Consider the following 17,457-nt stretch of genomic DNA (forward strand, 5'->3'; position numbering starts at 1 on the left):
CCGTATCTCCTCGTGATCAACGCGGTTCCAGTTCGCGTGTCCTCTTAATTTAACGTAAAAAAAGGAAAGCAGTTCAAGTTGACAGGCAGCTGGAGTTGAAGCAGGAGCTTCGTTGCGACTGCTGACGCACATAGTCCTGAACGTTGAATTTCATCCCATCAGGATTGTCGCTTTTTCTAGCCTTCAGCTCCCTGAAAACAACCAGTATCGTTTAGTTCCATCGATTTTATTCAGCCCTAGTCTTCCATCCACAAATACATGAAACGCTTTCTAAGTTCGAATAAACTTTTATTTCAACTCGTTTATCTTTCGTTTGTTTTCGATTCTTAAAATTTTCAATTTCAAAGATACAGTGGAAAATTGAAGCTAAAAAAAGAACGTTGACGCGAAATCGATTAAAAATCAGTGCAGTTTCAAGCATTGTTTGTTCAAGCATTGTTTATTCAAGCATTGTTCGTTCACTCTATTGTAGATTCGTCGATTTTGTCGAAATCATACCGAGCAACGGCGAGGAACGCCAATTCGACATTGAGACCAGTCTTGGCAGACGTTTCCATGAACGGCACTTTGTACTCCTGCGCTAATCGCTCGCCGTCTTCCCGCTTAACGGCACGCTCTGTCCCACAATCAGACTTGTTACCTACGGTTTAATACAGCGACGAGAAGATAAATTACACAAAATATTCACCTTTTTCATGATGAAGCTAACGACGTTCTCAGTCGATCTCGACTGCCTACGAGCAATTAAGACCAATTTGCATGAACTAGTAGTTCACACGTGATACATTCGGATCGAAATTGAATTTTGAATTAAAAGCTAAAAATTACACGTGAAAATGCGAGAGATTGAAAATATTTATATTCCTTTTACACTCATAACGAATTCATTTTCTAGCTAAACGCGGACTCGTAAAGATTGCTCTTAATTGCTTTCCAAAGCAGTCCAAAATGCATTAAGCGAAAACGCTACGAGTTGAACTCGATAATACTTCCAAAAACTTGGATTGTTATATACATATATATATAGCTGTAAATTTTTTATTCAAATTGGATTCGATAACTGGATGTATATCAGCTTGAGACAAGCTGATCGATAAAATCAAATCTGGGTCGTTCGTGTCGTTTTCCTGGTGTTTAGCCGGAGATCAACCATTCCAAGTGGGCAGATCTATCGTATCATCACGGGAACCATAAATATAAACGCAACTCACCCAGCAGCATGATGACGACATCCTCGTTCGCGTGTTCCCGGATTTCGCTTAGCCAAGCCCTGATGTTGTCATAACTCGTCTTATTCGTCACGTCGTACAGCAGCAAAAGCGCTGGAACATGCAGTCTTGTGAATTGCCTTTTTTATCGACTACTTAATCGACTTTACATCACGCGACGGTCAGAAACTTTTTACGAATAAAAAGATGCATCTATTTACATCTTATATACACATACATATAAAAAAGTATATTAAAAGATAATCAAATTCAATGCAAAAGTGCAAGAAATTGTAATTTGTATTAGATATTTTCTCGCTTTAAACATTATCTTGAAACAAATCTTAATAACATTACGTTTCGATCTTTAGATTGATTATTCAATTATTTTATATTTAAACTGTAACTGCTATAAAATGTTTTACAAATTACAAAATCTATTAACTTTGGAACTTTGGATGTTTCGATTCTGCATGATCTCAATGGTTTAATCTCCTAAATGAGTGACGTGTCTAATTATTGCCGAATTCACTCAACTGGAATGATTGCTTTCGAAGTTGGGATGCAACGTAGCGTTATTGTCGTAACAACTTCAGAACTCAGATGGATAAACAATGAGGTTTCCCCCCTTCAGACTCTCCGTATTACCTCTCCGCTGTCTATATAAGTAAATCGAATTTGGCACCCGGCCAAAACTGACACGGGAGTAACAAAATCGAGAACAGCTAGGATTTGGGTTAGGAAGTTACGAACGGTTCATGCATTGTAAAGTTGAGTTCGCCGCGAGTGATAGTGGTAACGTTCCAAATTGATTATCCTAAGTCCGAAAACGGACTGGATTCGTCTCGGATTCGAGTGTGAACAACAAAGTCGGGACGAGCAATTAAGATTTCCCCGGAGACGCAGCAATGTAATGCTTTTGTTCTACGCCGCACATTGGAAAGTTCGTTGTTATATGCACAAGAAGTCTCAAATTCCCAATCCCAAAACCAATTTGGTATAGACGAGTCCTTGAAAAACAAAAAAGAAAATAAAAATCTGAATTCTAAAGCACGATATATTATATCCATTTCTATACTCTTTTCGTAACACTTTAAGTACCCGAAAATTAATTATACGAAATTAATTCTGAAAATTATATATAATAGACATTATAATCAATTACATTATATTAAATTAAATAACAATAATTTAAATTGCCTCGGAAGTTTATTTAAAATTAAAAAAGAAGACATATATAGAATCAAATCATCATTTTCTTGTTATGGAAAAGTCGATTTTGAATCAATGGATTCGCCAATTAAGAGAAAATCCGAGAAAAATTTGAAACTTCTTGCATAAAGGACAATCAATAGTAATAATTGGATAAAATTCCACATTTCGTAATTGTAAGAGAAAAGCTCCCCTATTATATAAACCAAGCGTGCATTAAACATCCGACGCGACGTTCCAAAGCGTCATATCTCTCGCCAAGAGAGATGTTTCTCATTAATTTCCGCTGTGTAAAACGAGGAGCTAGTAAAACATATGCACAGCTTCGAGACCGGTGGCATTTGCAACGCGATAATTAAATTGTTACGAGACATTGCAAAATACCGTATATTTATCAATGACGCGAAGCTGTGATAAACATATTTCTAATTAAGAATATCGCCGCGTCAATTTTATTTCAATCAGTTAAATTATAATATAACGAGAAACTTATACAATATATGTATATGTATAATATATATAAAATACATTATATTGCTCATTTGCTGCAGTAAGAAATAACTAAAAAATTATTACATATATCTACATCTAGTATATATTTAAAAACAATCAAATATTTTAAGCATAATTCGCTTGCACAATATTAGCGACCAAATATTTGTGCTTAATTTATTTACAAATTAATTCCTTTAAATGTTATACCAATTTCACTTTCGATCTACTTATCAATTTATACTATGAACATCGTTCCGATCTTTATCGATAGCAGAATTGTTACGTAAAAGAAAAGAGTTTACCATGTGCGTCTCGATAGTAAGCGTGCGTCACGCTTCGGAACCTTTCCTGGCCGGCTGTGTCCCATATCTGCAGCTTGATCGGCGTGTCGTCGACGGTGACAACTTTGTTCTGCAAAGGTAGGAAAGGTACTTCTTTGAATTTCTGTAGTCCTGCGAGGACTAAGCTTTAATAAATCACGGAGACACCGTCGTCCAATGTGAGCAACATGCGCTTCATTGCGTTAAAGAATCATTAATCAAAAGTTCATCAGCATTCTCTGCTAATTGCATACAGAGTAAATATGTAAGGTAGAATAAAGTCTCACCCTAAAGTCAATGCCGACGGTCGTTATATAGTTTCCCGACAGGAAGCGACCGTCACGGAAACGCGTCAGAAGACAGGTTTTCCCAACGCCGCTGTCACCGAGTAACATCACCTGCATCGAGCAACGATTATTCAAGTAATCGTTTCATTCTTATTCCATTCTTACTCGCTCATCCGCGTCCGCGTAATGCTAATCAAATTTTTGTTTCGATCAAACTAATATTTCATAGAAGATAAGAAAATAGATAATATATAAATATATGTACATAGTAAATTCGGTTGCTTGCATTGTAATTTGTGTAGCAAAAAAAAATATTTTGCTGCTTCAGCTAGAATTATCGCTGGTTTTTGTATCTGGTAGAAAATTATGTGTCATGTGCGTAGAATTTATAGCACAACATTCTAATAATTATACAAGAAAATTTTGGTCTCATAATCTAACATGATTCACTGCTAAATATAAATCACAATCACCTGATCGAACTTACAGAGAGACCCTGATAAAAAAAATTGATAAATAGTTCAGGTGTAAATTTTATCTGTCATCTATATTGATTAGATACAAAACATATTCGATATATTGCAGTGCTTATATTAATAATTTATTTATTTCAGCAAATTTTTCGTATTTAGATAATTTTTCTCTATAATTACAAAATCATTTTTTCAGTGTACATACACATAATATTAAAAACTATTGTACATAAAGTTAACAAAGTTAAAAGCATATAAATATGTTAAACAATTAAACATTCAATAATAACAATAATAATACTGATACACATGATTTAACAAAATAAACGTGTATAATTTCATTGTCAAAGTTGATTATATTATGCCACTTTAGATGATTTATATAAAATAGCCTTTAATGTGCTAATTCAGGGTGATGCAAGTGACCGAATTCACCAATAGTTAACTATCCAAATTTACATTGTTTATTCACTTCCTGGAAAAAAATACATACAAGTTTCCAATGAAGAAAATAAACAAAGAATATTTAATTAAATCGATTAAATTAAAATAATAAATTGAACAAAATAGAAATAAATAGAATAAAATAAATAAGACTGCATTTCACGCGGAAAGTAAGAAGCGATTAACATCTGACGGAAGGTCGTTCTTGGGATAGGCGAGAAAGAAACAGAAGAAGCGACAAATGCCTGCGCGTATCATCGTCGTAAGATGAGCGAGCACACAATAAGAAAACGGATATCAGGGAGCAAGGTAGGACCTTGAAGAGAAGGTCCGCGTGATCAGGTGGGGTGTGCTGGCCGGCGGAGTCGACGCTATCGCGCGAGGACTGGCGTCTGGTCGGGCCCGTGATATCTTGGGGCCTGGCGAAGGCGGTGGACGTGGCGGCCGGCGCAGCAACGGGGGTCGGCTGGGCCGGGCCCCGTACGGCCGACGCGGACCAATCGGCGCCGGTCGAGCTGCCGCTGCCGCGCGTGCCGTGTCTGCTGCGCCTCGACACGTTGCGCAACGTTTCCTCCACGGTGCTCATGGGCCCCTGCTACCGGGAGCACCAATTTGCTCTTCTTCTTCTCGGCCACTCCTCGTCGTCTCGTTGCGCCTTGGCGTCGTCGTGCTTGCGCCCGTGCTCGTTGTCGTCGTCGTCGTCGCCGCCGCCGCCGCCGCCGCCGCCGCCGCCGTCGTCGTCGTCGTCCTACTCCTTCTGCTTCTCTTTAGGACGACGACGACACGCCGAGGTCACTAAACCTCTCCCTGGACTCGCGAGCGCCCACTCGTTCGTTTCTGTTCGTTTCTCGTACGTACGCGCGTAAGTGCGTATGTGTGTGCTTCCTCTTCTCGCGTTTCTCCTTCTACCCGGAGTCCCCTGCCTTCTCGCGTCGCGCCCCTCTGCGTCCCAGACGTTTTTCTCTTGGCGTTTACGGCGGCGAGGGCTCGCCGTGCCACGGGGTACGAGTGATCGAGTGAAAGTACGGCTCGCCGTTCGAATCGTGCAAATGCAACCCGACTCTTTCGGAGAGCCCTTACTTTAGTGGGAACAAAGCGCTGTGCCAACACGGTCGAGACGACACGGCGAAATCTCCACGGAACAACCTGGTTGAATGACAAATCACGGAAATTCATTCACCTAAATTGGTGCAAATTTTCTAAATAATTTTTCATTATACGATATTTAATTATTTCCGGTTATTAGAACCTGCAGAATAGAGGGAGTTATGATACGAAGAGCGAAAATTTTTCGAAACGCTTTTTTATCACGCTTGATATTAATCCGCATGCACTTTAAAAATACCATATTTAACTGGTGTTACGTTTGTCGTAACGAAGTACGCGTTTGTACAACGTACAATGCGAAATCAGAAGAGAGATGGCTAATCGGAGCAAGATTGGAAATTTTTCGGGTGTAAAATTGCGCTGTCACCGCTATGAACAGCCGCGCGAGGTTAATGGAGGCCGGTCGGTAGCTCTACATAGGATTTTGCGAATATTAAAACGGAATTCAGTCGATGAGTGCAAAAGGAAAAGTATCCCCTTTGATCCCCGACGCATAAACCGCGCAAAGCCGAGCCGCGCAGTGTTGAAATATTCCGACGTTTGACGTTTTGACGAATGGGAGTATAATTCGTAGCGTCAGGCATCGCGTGCGTCGGTGGACAGCAATTTCCATCCAGTGACGAATTGAACCGTCTAAAGTGCGTCACGACCAGTTACGTAAACGTAAGCGCCGGCGGCTTTAATGAATTCCCGAAACACGGGAACGTCAGTCACATTCGCCGGTAACGAGTTTCCCCCGAAGACCGAAATCGATCTTCGTGACGCGATTAATCCGCTCGGAGGAGCGCATCTGATAAATTCCGTCCGAGCTACACGTATATATGACATATGTCCTCCGAAAACTAACAAGCTTTCTCCTCTCCTTCGCTTCACGTAACAATAATGCATGCGATTATCGCGTCGTAAACGATATCAGGCTCGATAAAAATTTTCTTTTTCTAGCTGATGATTAATCACTAAACTGATGATTTTGTGATAAATGACTCCAGTAGGTTTTTTTTCTTTATAAACCACACCATTATACGCTTCAAGTTTTAAGCCGTAAGAAATCAACCACATAATACACAATTTTTATATTATCATCAAGTGAGATTAAGTCTAAAACCACAAGTTAATAAAATAAAAAGCTGGACTTAGGAATTAGAAGAAGATGAAGTGTAAGTTGAACTGACATGAGATTAAAGTTAATCCACAGTGGCGGAAACGGGCGTTAATCCCTCGCAGAATTGAAGCCCTACACACCGCGTTACAGCAAAGCTGGATCGAGCTGCAACTGCAAGTTCGTCCCTGTGTATGTAGTGCTTGCCGCGATAACGAGCTGCCTAGCTTGCGTGTAAATCGAGAGCGGAAACGGTCTTTGTTTCTCGGGGAAAACATCGAATCGCTAATAGGCATGTATTCTCCGCGGCCCATGGCCGAATCCTTTTACGTTCTCGTAAATTACTGTATCATCCGATAATAACGGATACACGTGTCGCGTATCGCAACATTGAAAGGGAACGCGCGCTCGTATAACGCTCTGAAAAAAACACCTTGCATTTTCTATGCCGTGCTCGTAAAAAAAAATCGTTTCGGAATTTGCCCCATGGTGAAGTCCGTCGAAGCCGACCGCCGCGGATCATTTCCGGTTCGAACCCATCCTTCGCGAATCGATATTATCGGCGACCATTTTACGCCGTAACGTATCAAAACTCGCCCCGCTAAAGAAAGATCTTCCGAGCCTAAAATAATCCCGATATTCGCCGTCGAGTTTTCAGATATCGATATTTTCTAGCTTTTATTATCATGTGATACAATACTGCCTTATGTACCTATCGTTATTTCTTTTTATTTATCCACATCCGTTCGCGGCAGTAAAATCTCACGAAAGTGTACCTTTCGCTGCCTCTCGCGTTGCTCTGGAAAACAACAGGAAGTAAAAACTTTCGTTTCCCCATGCCAATTCGCTGCAAATCAAAATGACCTCATATGTGTAGCGTTTAATTGTCCGTGTAGAAATAACACACTGTACTACATACAAAAATGGATTTACAAATTTAAACGTGTAGTGTCATTTTTTTCAGGAAGGTTTAAATTATAGTATACGTATGTTAAAGTCACTTTGTACTCTTTTTAGTTAACCAAAAAATGAAATCATATTATATAAAATTACCATTGTAAAATTATTAATTATTATAATCTAATTATTAATCATAAAGATATTTTAAATAATTGTATAATATAATATTAATATTAAATAATGATATATAAAATAAATTATTAAAAGCAATGGTAAAATTTGAATAATTATCAATTATTTATTTAGTAATTAATTATATGTAGGAAATCACAATTTTTATATTATGATCAAGTTTAAGTGAGATTAAGTCTACGTTAATAATAAGAAAATAAAAAACTATGTTAAAAAATTATAGAAAAAAAATTTTATTCAGTTTAATTTGCAATGTTACGAGCGAAATAACGTAAATGAATCCGATGGGACTCGAGCTTGTTTTGTATCTTTCTAATACAGGCACAATCCGAAAATACAAAAAAATCGATGCATACGTGCAATTCGCACGGAAGATATGATTCCATCACGCGATTTAACTCCGTCCAATAATTTCGATGAATCACTTTTCGGCGTTTTTCCATCTGTTTGCCGCCGGACGACGCTTATCGAACTGGACCCTCGGCAGGCGCTAAAACTCGCACTCGACCGCCCGATCATTTCCGACTTCATTGGGCACGAAATAACACGGGCGATTTGGCAATTTGCTGGACGTGGCTGCGACACGTGCGGATTCGCGGTCGTGCAATCGCGGGAAAGAGACCGCCGACGATTCGACGATTGCATTCAGTGACCAGATTGCTTGACCGTCCATTTGCAACGCGTATTTCGAGAGAAAACTGAAAATTCCGATTTGAATAATTTAACGTATGAACGCGCCACGTGTTTTCGAATAATGTATAATGCAATGTATCGCACGGACAAAAATAAAAATAAACGTGAAAAACATTCCTAATAAATTAACGATTTATCATCTATGATTATTCAAAAATACGGAAAGAAATCCTCGTAAATGGGAATCTCTAATGTTACTCTTGGATTAACGTTTTTATACAGATATATAAATACATAAAATTTTATGTATTTACACAATGTTATGTATATTTTACTTTTTCATATTATATGTACAATGTATATAATAATACAATAACATATTTATCTATCATTATGTGTGTATAATATAATAATTAATAAATTTTCTAATGTAAGTAGTTTCGAGAAGTTTACTTTTTCGAGGAGATCAATGACGTTTTGTACGACGACAAAGATTTCCCAGATTTCCTAAAAAAAAAATTGCACCATGTAACAAATTGAGCAACAGCGCGACTCGGAACCCTCGTAGAAATTTCCTTCGACGTCGGCTGCGTCGCAGAAACCGGATTGCAGTGCAGATTCGAGGCCGGCAGGCCCAGCCTACCTCTTTTGGGCCCACCCACGCCGTGGTCGGCACCGAAAAGGCACACCACTGTGAACCCAACGGTTACCCGACTGGTGGCGCCCTTTTACAGCATACCTCGGAGAGAGAACGGGTGTAACCGTGGACCCTCAGGAACGCGCGTCACGAGAACATCAGGCGCGATTAATTAATTAATTATGTCGGCGCGCGGCCCAGCAGCGGCGTGATTAATTGTGCCGTTCGAACGAATCGCCCGCGCGCACCGTGTCGGTTACTGACACCATCTTCTCCCGTGACCCTCTTGTGACTCCGAATTGCGTCATGCACGGTCACGCGCCGGTGACTCGCTTATCCCATGCCACTCGTGCGATTCTTCAACTTTCCCGACTTCAATGGTGACATTCTAACGTTACTTAATTAGCACGTATAACATCGTGCGATTTATATATGATTCGAAACTGCTTACATTAAAACTTTATTATTTTAATTTTTGTGTTTTAATAATTGCATAATTATATTACAAATGTATATTATTGCTCATATCATATACATATATCTAATTAAATGAAAAGTAAAATATATATATATATATATATATATATATATAAACGTGAAATTTTATATTATACATATAAATTTCTTAAATATATAGAATATAGGAATAATATATGTAATCACCTGTAAATAGGTTCATTTTATGTAACAGATGATTACCCTATAAAATCAAGAGAGAAAAGTGAGTAAAGTTACAAAAAAAAGTTAAATCTTTACTCTATACTGTTCGATTAATCTAGATTTGCCAATTTTATTTTTATTATTTTTTTATGGAACTCGTTTTACCAATTTTCCCTCTGTGTTTAATATTTTATTTTCATTTAAATATGACACAAACATAAAAGAAGAAAAAACATTCTTTTTTTTTTTTCAATAATAATTAAATATAGTATGTAATTTTTTTATTAATAGAACAAAAAATGCTTTAAAAAATCATAAAAATTCAATTTAATTAAATAACCTACTCTAAGATTTAATTCGCATCATCACTTTAGTTTTAAAATCAGCTAAATCTTTTTTCTTTAATTGCAAAACATGACTTCTTTTTAATTTAAAAAAGGTCTTATTAATAGTTTGAGTGAACAAAATTATAACAAACTTTTTCATAAAAAAAAAGTGTTTCAAGTATTTCAAGAAAAGATAACTACTTTTGCAAATAGACTGTTCAAATTGTATATATGGTATATATATAGTAGTTATGCACCTCCCAAAAATGGACTTTGGTGGCTCGGGATAAGAGACTTGTAGCGTCTCTCAGTTTTTGAATATGGCCGGAGACACTACCGCGTCTCCTGATATATATGTGTTATATATTTTTATAAAAGATTATTAAATTACATGTTCTACATATTTAAAAAATATGCACTTATATTTATGTTATATAAACATCATACGTATTTTATGTTTTAATATATATTATGTTCTCAAAGTTGCATTTATTTTATATTTCTTTTTTAAATATCAAAATTAAAACTATTTTTACTTTTTAAAACTGATTTACTAAATATACGCATGTTTCTGCGATTGATGCACTGCTGCAAGATACATGAACAGTTCGACGAAACTCACACTGCACTGTATGATGTATTCCGAACTACATAGTTAAAAGGTTAAGAGTTGACGTGGAATAATAAACACGCGGAAGATCTATCTGATGTAATCGGATGTTTTTAGGTAAATAGCGCTTGCACATAAAAGTAGGATGTTGAACCCGGACTGATTTCAGTTGCGATCGCGGTAATCCACGTGGGGTTCTCGACACGTACCGACGGTGCTTGGCACAACGAGAACATCATGAATGTTCGTAACGAGACGTAAAAGAAAAAATTAACGACCGTACGCTCTACGAATATTGAAATATACACAGTAAAAGAAAACGAATATATTTTCTAATTAGAAATAGGAATCATATGAAAGGACATTCCTAATTTTAATTGGTTCCGCTATTCTTCAGTAAACTAACAATACAAAACGTTTTTAATTGCAATTTAGAATCAATATGAGGTTGATTAATGTTACATGTTTTAGAAACTTTTTGGTTTCTAATTAGACGAGTTTCATGACACTTTCGGATTCCGGGTTAATTGATCTCGGATCAAACTAAACCCGCTGCAGTCAAAAGCTGTATGATTATATTATACGTATTCGACATTACCGCAGTGGTACTATTTTTGTTAAAAAATGGCGTTGGTGACCTTTGATATTATTTCGTGACTCTTTCTAAAAGGTCTCTATTTATGATGAATCGATCACAATTTTTCACGATTAGTTCGTCGGCATCGTTGTGTCATATTGATTAACATAAAAGTAAAAATATAATAAGTAAAAAATTATTATGCTTTCGCTTTATTTTACACGCATGATGCGTAAAATTTCATTTTGTCTGTCCATAAAGTAAAAAAAAAAAACTTCTTTGTGCGTGCTTGAAACGAAAAACGAATTCCCTTCGCAGCCTTTCATATTGGCTCGTGACTTGATAGATAAGATAAGGTAAACAGCATCACTACGGAGTGACGAAGAGCTTATTTATCAATCGCATTTATATTCTAAAAATTTGTGAAAATGTCTCTTTCACAGCGCTTTTATATACCTTGTGAACGATGAGGCTATGAAAATCACAACATGAAAACCGTATCTCGTTATAATAAAGATTTTTTTTCTTCATTTTTTTCGTGACTGTCTCTATAACTCGAGTTAGATAATATTTATCGCGTCCGCCTATTAGTCATAATATCGATAATATTCTATTCGGGACTGCATGTTGACTTGTCAGTTATATCAAAGTTGCGGCTGCCTACAAAGTCTGCGAGTTGACGCACCGATTTATCTCTGCGAAAGAGTGTCGCCCTTTATTTTTCTTTCGCGCGGCCGACGGCCAACGACCGTCCGACAAAGCGCACTCATTAAGTCGACGCAGCGGCCATTATGGGAATTAATCACGCCCTTTCGGAGGGTGCCATTGGACATTACAGAGGCATCGGCCGTGCAGTTGCATGGCATTACCGGCGCAATGACAGCGCGATAAAAGCTGTTGCGGCTGCTTCCGGCCTCGTAGAAGAGGAAGAAAGAGAACGCGAAGTTTAAGGTCGGCTCGCGAAAGGTCAACATTGCATTGCCGTAGCACAGTAGTCATTACGGACGTCGCTAATTATCGAGCTAATTAACGTGTTGATTGCGACGAACCGCATTTATCATCACCGTCTGTGCCGATCACTCTTAGCGCTTTTCTTCATTTATCGTGTTTCTTTAATATGCACTTCCCAGTTTTCTCTGTTGCAACTTAAGTCAATATTTTACTATTGGCACACAAAAAAAAAATAAAGAAACAACAGTTTAGAGCTTGTATTACGCCGTACGACAAATTTTTCAAGTCTGTTGATCGGCTATAAGATGGAAAGATTTAAGAATCTATATCTTGCAACTTTATTAACACACCTGAACAATTTATCATATAATCAATTATTTAAATGTGTAAATTAGCAAGATAGATCTCAGATCTCTCTATCTTAGCAGTCAATCTATTGTATATTTTGCATAGCTTAAGAGGAAATTCCATATAAAACTGTTATTCTTTTTTTTCGAGCGGTAATGAAAATAATATTATATATAATAATTAATAAATATAGAAGATTCTCTCTGTCAATGGATTTGAAATACGCACTTTGTAAGAAATAAATTATAATGTACAATAATATAATATGTAGAAGAAAAAATAGTAATCAACAATTTTTTTACTTTAATATTAGTTATAAAATAATGTTTATTGAACTTCATGCTCAGAGTAACTATGACAAGCAATTCACTCACTGGCCACGATGCATGATGCAACATCGAAACCTCAAGTAAACGTTAAAATATCATCATTGCATGAACTTCTCAAGTGAGAGAGAGAGAGAAATTAGACACATAACGTGTTCTCTGTGAAAAACAAGTTTCTTGGGTCGTCCCGTCTCTTGAAGAGAGTGAGATTCGAACCCGTGACGGTGGCTCTAAAAGAGTGTGACGTTACCGGCAACGCACGCAAGCTTCGTAGCCAAACGTGGCTATTGGAAATCGTTCGTAAGAAACGTACTTAAGAGTGTATCTGAGAGTCATTTTATATAAATGTGGTTAATATTTATACTTTAAAAAACTATATACATATAAAAATTATGTTTATAACATTCTGTGTTTATTAAGCAATAAGTTTTTGTAATTTATTTATTTTATTTGTTATTATTTTCATTGTTATAAACAAAAATTTACAAACTTTTATTTTGAAATTTTAGTTTATAACAATAAAAACAATTACTAACGATAATTATTAACTAATTTTTTATAATTTTTTTTTCAAAATCTATGTAAAGTTTTACTGCGATTCACTGATTAATTACAAAGATTTACAAACAAATATTTTGTTTGATAACTAGTCATCAAACAAACCACGCATCGCAATATAATTTTACATAAATAAAATCTGAGTACATAAAGTAATCACATTTAAAAAATTGAGATTTTTGTTATTTATTTTATAATACATTTCTATATTCGAGCAAGGATTTAAAAAATATTACTACTTAGTTTTTTTAATAATTTACATAAGATACACCCTTAAAGATATCGGGAGACAAAGTAGTGTCTTGCATTCATATTTTTATTGAAATATTGAAAAATTGTTGAAAACATGTTGATAAAAAAAAATACGAAAAAATAAATAAATATATAAAAATAAATACTGTTTTTAAATATTGAAACTATTATAAATTATATTTTATCGCATTAGACTAACGCGAACAAAATGTTCTGATATATCAATAAGAGATACAAACAAAATGCTAATCATATCAATCAGAATTCTGATTACTGTAACTGAAATGAATCTGATTATCTTGACTAAAATGTTTGATCGATTTAAACTGTAAATGTTTGATATGTACCATTATGGTTAAATGTACCCATAATTTCAATTAATGCAAACTTAAGCTCTGATTCTAACGAAGTTATTAAAATTTTTCTTAAAAAATAGATATCGTCTAAAATGTTCTTTTAGATGGAAAAAGCGTATTGAAGCTTATGATAATTATTACGATTAATAACAATTAGTTGAAAAATATACAAATAATTTTTTTTTCAATTTATATTCAAGTGTGACAAATGATTTGCATCCACATGGACACATATGTTTTTATGAGCTCATAATACACATAATTTGTCAATATAATAAATTTATAATATATTATATTAATAATAATACATAAGTACATATATTTATATATTGTTTGATTAAAATGTATGTTTTGAGAACATTCTTTAAATTCTCCATTCAAATTAATATAAAGATAAAAAAATAAATACATGAAAATACTATATCAATTATATTTTAAAATACATTTGATATTTAGAGAGATTACTACGAATATATCGTTTATATTAGAATGGCAAAGAATTTGATGTTTTTTACTAGGTTCTTTGCAGCATATTACAAAAAGATTTATAACAAATTAATTTGTTATTGGTGAAAAGATAAATATATAATAATGAGTGTTCAAAACCTCAAGCTACAATTTCTAATGTTTATTTACCAAACAGTGCCAAATAGGAAATGCAATAAAAAATAGATTAAGTGGTACGCATTCGGCAACTCTCCCGTAGCTATCGAATCCAACTAACTTTATTGCTGCTAATTGCTTACCTAACATCGAAAGGAAAAGAGCGCTGGAAACGTAATAAGTTGTCAATGGAAATTCCGGCGTATGCGGGTGTTCGAATGGAAAATAAACCGAAACCGAATTACCTCCGGTAATTGAAACGAATCGAAGTTCGTCGAGGGATTTCGCCTGAGGGATATCGGCAAAAGTACGAGCTGTCTCGTACGCGGATTGCGAATTTTAATCGAAACGCGCGCGTAAATAAATATACGGCAGCCTCTCTCGCGATTCCGATCTTGCCTCCATGAAATATGTCGCTTCAGGGACTTTGCCGGGCGAATTTTAGTACGCTCTATGTCATTTCATTTCTTGTGTTGTATTTCACTTTAGAAACAATTTGGAATAGATAATTGCTGTTTGTTTCAATTCATATGCGATTTTGATGAAGAAAAAAGACAACCGTGAGAAAGAAAGAGAGAGAGAGAGAGAGAGAGAGAGAGAGAGAGAGAGAGAGAGAGAGAGAGAGAGAGTGTGTGTGTGTGTGTGTGTGTCTGTGTGTGTGTGTCATTTTTTAACACTCTGAGACGAGTTCCTTTAGGTGTTATAATACAAAAAATTAATGAGTAATATAAAAGAATTAATAATAAAAAAAGATGGGCATTACAGTTGAAAATAAAATAATGGAATAAAAATTAAAGAATTAAATCAAATTAATATACAATGTATATGTATGTGTGTATAAGAAAAATGAAAAAAATGTAGAAAATAAGACAACACTTGAATTGATCATCAAAAGAGTACAAGATCGACTTTACCTCGATGTAATATATTTCACAAACATAATATAAAATCCTATCTATTGATTGAAACAATAAATAATCCTTTAAGCTCACAGCTACTTAATGCAATAAAATTTTCATTTGTCGAAACGCTGAAATCACACAGCTGCGTTCAACGCAAATACGTCTTCCGTTTTCGTTAACAACTTCTGTTACTGAAGCATAGAAACAGAGAATGTACGGCCTGTTGATTGAATCTTGTTGAAATATATTGTGGTTGTCGAGATCGACCGCGAATTCGAGTCTCCGATTGACACCGACACGATGGAAAATATAGATATTCTCAATCGTGTGTGCGTAACATCCTCGCGACTCAATCGCTTCGGGCAAAATTGTTTATCACCGGGATTTTAAAAGCCTGGTTTTTGAATCGCCCACCGCGCTGCAGCAGGCAACGCTCACTGGAGCGAATATCAGGCGCATCAGGTTGATGAATGAACATGTTACTCGTACCATTACGCCAACACGAATCTAATTCTTTCGACAGACGCACAACGTTGTGACACACACATTATCAAAACTGCATTTTCCGCCTTTTTTTGTTTTTTTTTACAAAAACAAACAAAACGTGAATGTCAAACATCAGCTAATGTGGTAAGAGATGTTACGCGCGCGCGCGTTGTCTTAAATTTTACACTTGAAATTTTTCTATATTTTTATAAATTCGCAACTTTGTATAATTGTGAACATGCGACCTGACGTATGAAAAAAGTATTATTGTATAAATTGTATACTGCGAGTCATAAATATCATCATATCTTAAAATTGGCGTATCACGCTTTTTTGAAGCCTCTTTTCGTTGAGGCTGCTGGAATTCTCTGATTTTGATGTGGTTTCGTATTCGGAGATTTTCGGAGTCGATTATTTCGAATCTGTACTCAAAAATTAAAAATTCGAAATAGTGGATCCAATATGGCGGAAGTAAAATTAACGTAAATCCTAAAGATTGTTCGATTTTGGAGAAATTAGATATATTGGTGATTTAGAGGGTGTTTGTTACGAATCCGTTCTCAAAAATTGAAAGTTCGAAATAGTTGATCCAATATGATGGACGGAAAAGTAACGGAAATCATAAACATTTTTCAATTTTGGTGAAATTTGGTATATTGGTGATTTAGGAGGCGTTCGATACGAATCTTTACTCAAAAATTGAAAGTTTGAAATAGTTGATCCAATATGGCAGACGGAAATGTTACGGAAATTCTTAAGATTCTTCGATTTTGTTGAAATTTGGTTACAGGTGATTTTTGGGAACGTTCGTTACGAATCCGTATTTAAAAATTGAAAGTTCAAAATGGCGTTTTGATTCAGTTTTCGTTAATCTGGCGGATGGAATATAAGGAGGATTTTGGTTTTAGTGTTTTTGAAGTAGAATTTAAATTAGCAAAAAAAAGCCCTTCAAGAATATGTACTTGATTTTTCATTTGCTGCTATTTTTCTTTGTGGCTGTGCCAACTTTAGTCTTAAGTCAGCACAGCCACACTGTGGATCGAATCCTTCGACGTAAACGATGAGCAAAAAAATCGGATTCTGGATATTCTTAGAGCAAATAATTCTAGAAACATTTTGAGACCAAAATGATCCCGGCAATTGATTGCTTTAATGTACTTTACTCTTGTACGCGACCCAGCACAGCCACACTGTGGGTCGAATTTTTCGACATAAACGGTGAATAAAAAAATAAACTAAATATTGTTTATCAAAATGGTAGAATTAATGTGGCGATCGAAAACAATAATGAAATTTTAAACGTTTTCAAATTTCAGGGAAATTTTGTATTAGTAGGAATTAGAGGAGTTGATTTCAAAACAAGTTTCAAAGAAACATAATTCATAATATTTAAAAAGAGTATAATGGACCATCGTGCGTGTAGCGCGCGCAAGGAATGTGCTAGTATTTTAAAATTTTGTAAGCGGGTTTCTAGATAAAAGGAAAAACAAATTTT

The 17,457-nt window shown here is 35.6% G+C and overlaps 1 protein-coding gene across 3 annotated transcripts in view; it reads right to left on the minus strand.

Moving 5' to 3' along the window:
* LOC108773785 (ras-related protein Rab-37) overlaps positions 1–17,457 on the minus strand; it is a 79,412-nt gene continuing 61,955 nt past the window's right edge. For 2 of the 3 annotated variants that reach the window (XM_018539719.1, XM_018539720.1), the window contains exons 2-7: positions 4,756–5,585; positions 3,523–3,633; positions 3,218–3,326; positions 1,212–1,322; positions 499–640; positions 1–191 (exon numbers count right to left, since the gene is read on the minus strand). In XM_018539719.1, coding sequence (XP_018395221.1) covers positions 74–191; positions 499–640; positions 1,212–1,322; positions 3,218–3,326; positions 3,523–3,633; positions 4,756–5,025 — 861 coding nt within the window. In that variant the 5' untranslated portion in view covers positions 5,026–5,585 and the 3' untranslated portion in view covers positions 1–73. The remainder of the gene's footprint in view (positions 192–498; positions 641–1,211; positions 1,323–3,217; positions 3,327–3,522; positions 3,634–4,755; positions 5,586–17,457) is intronic. The other variant, XM_018539718.1, reaches the window with a different exon arrangement.

The sequence above is a fragment of the Cyphomyrmex costatus genome, unplaced genomic scaffold (genome assembly GCF_001594065.2).
Source record: "Cyphomyrmex costatus isolate MS0001 unplaced genomic scaffold, Ccosl1.0 scaffold219, whole genome shotgun sequence".
Lineage (NCBI taxonomy): Eukaryota > Metazoa > Arthropoda > Insecta > Hymenoptera > Formicidae > Cyphomyrmex > Cyphomyrmex costatus.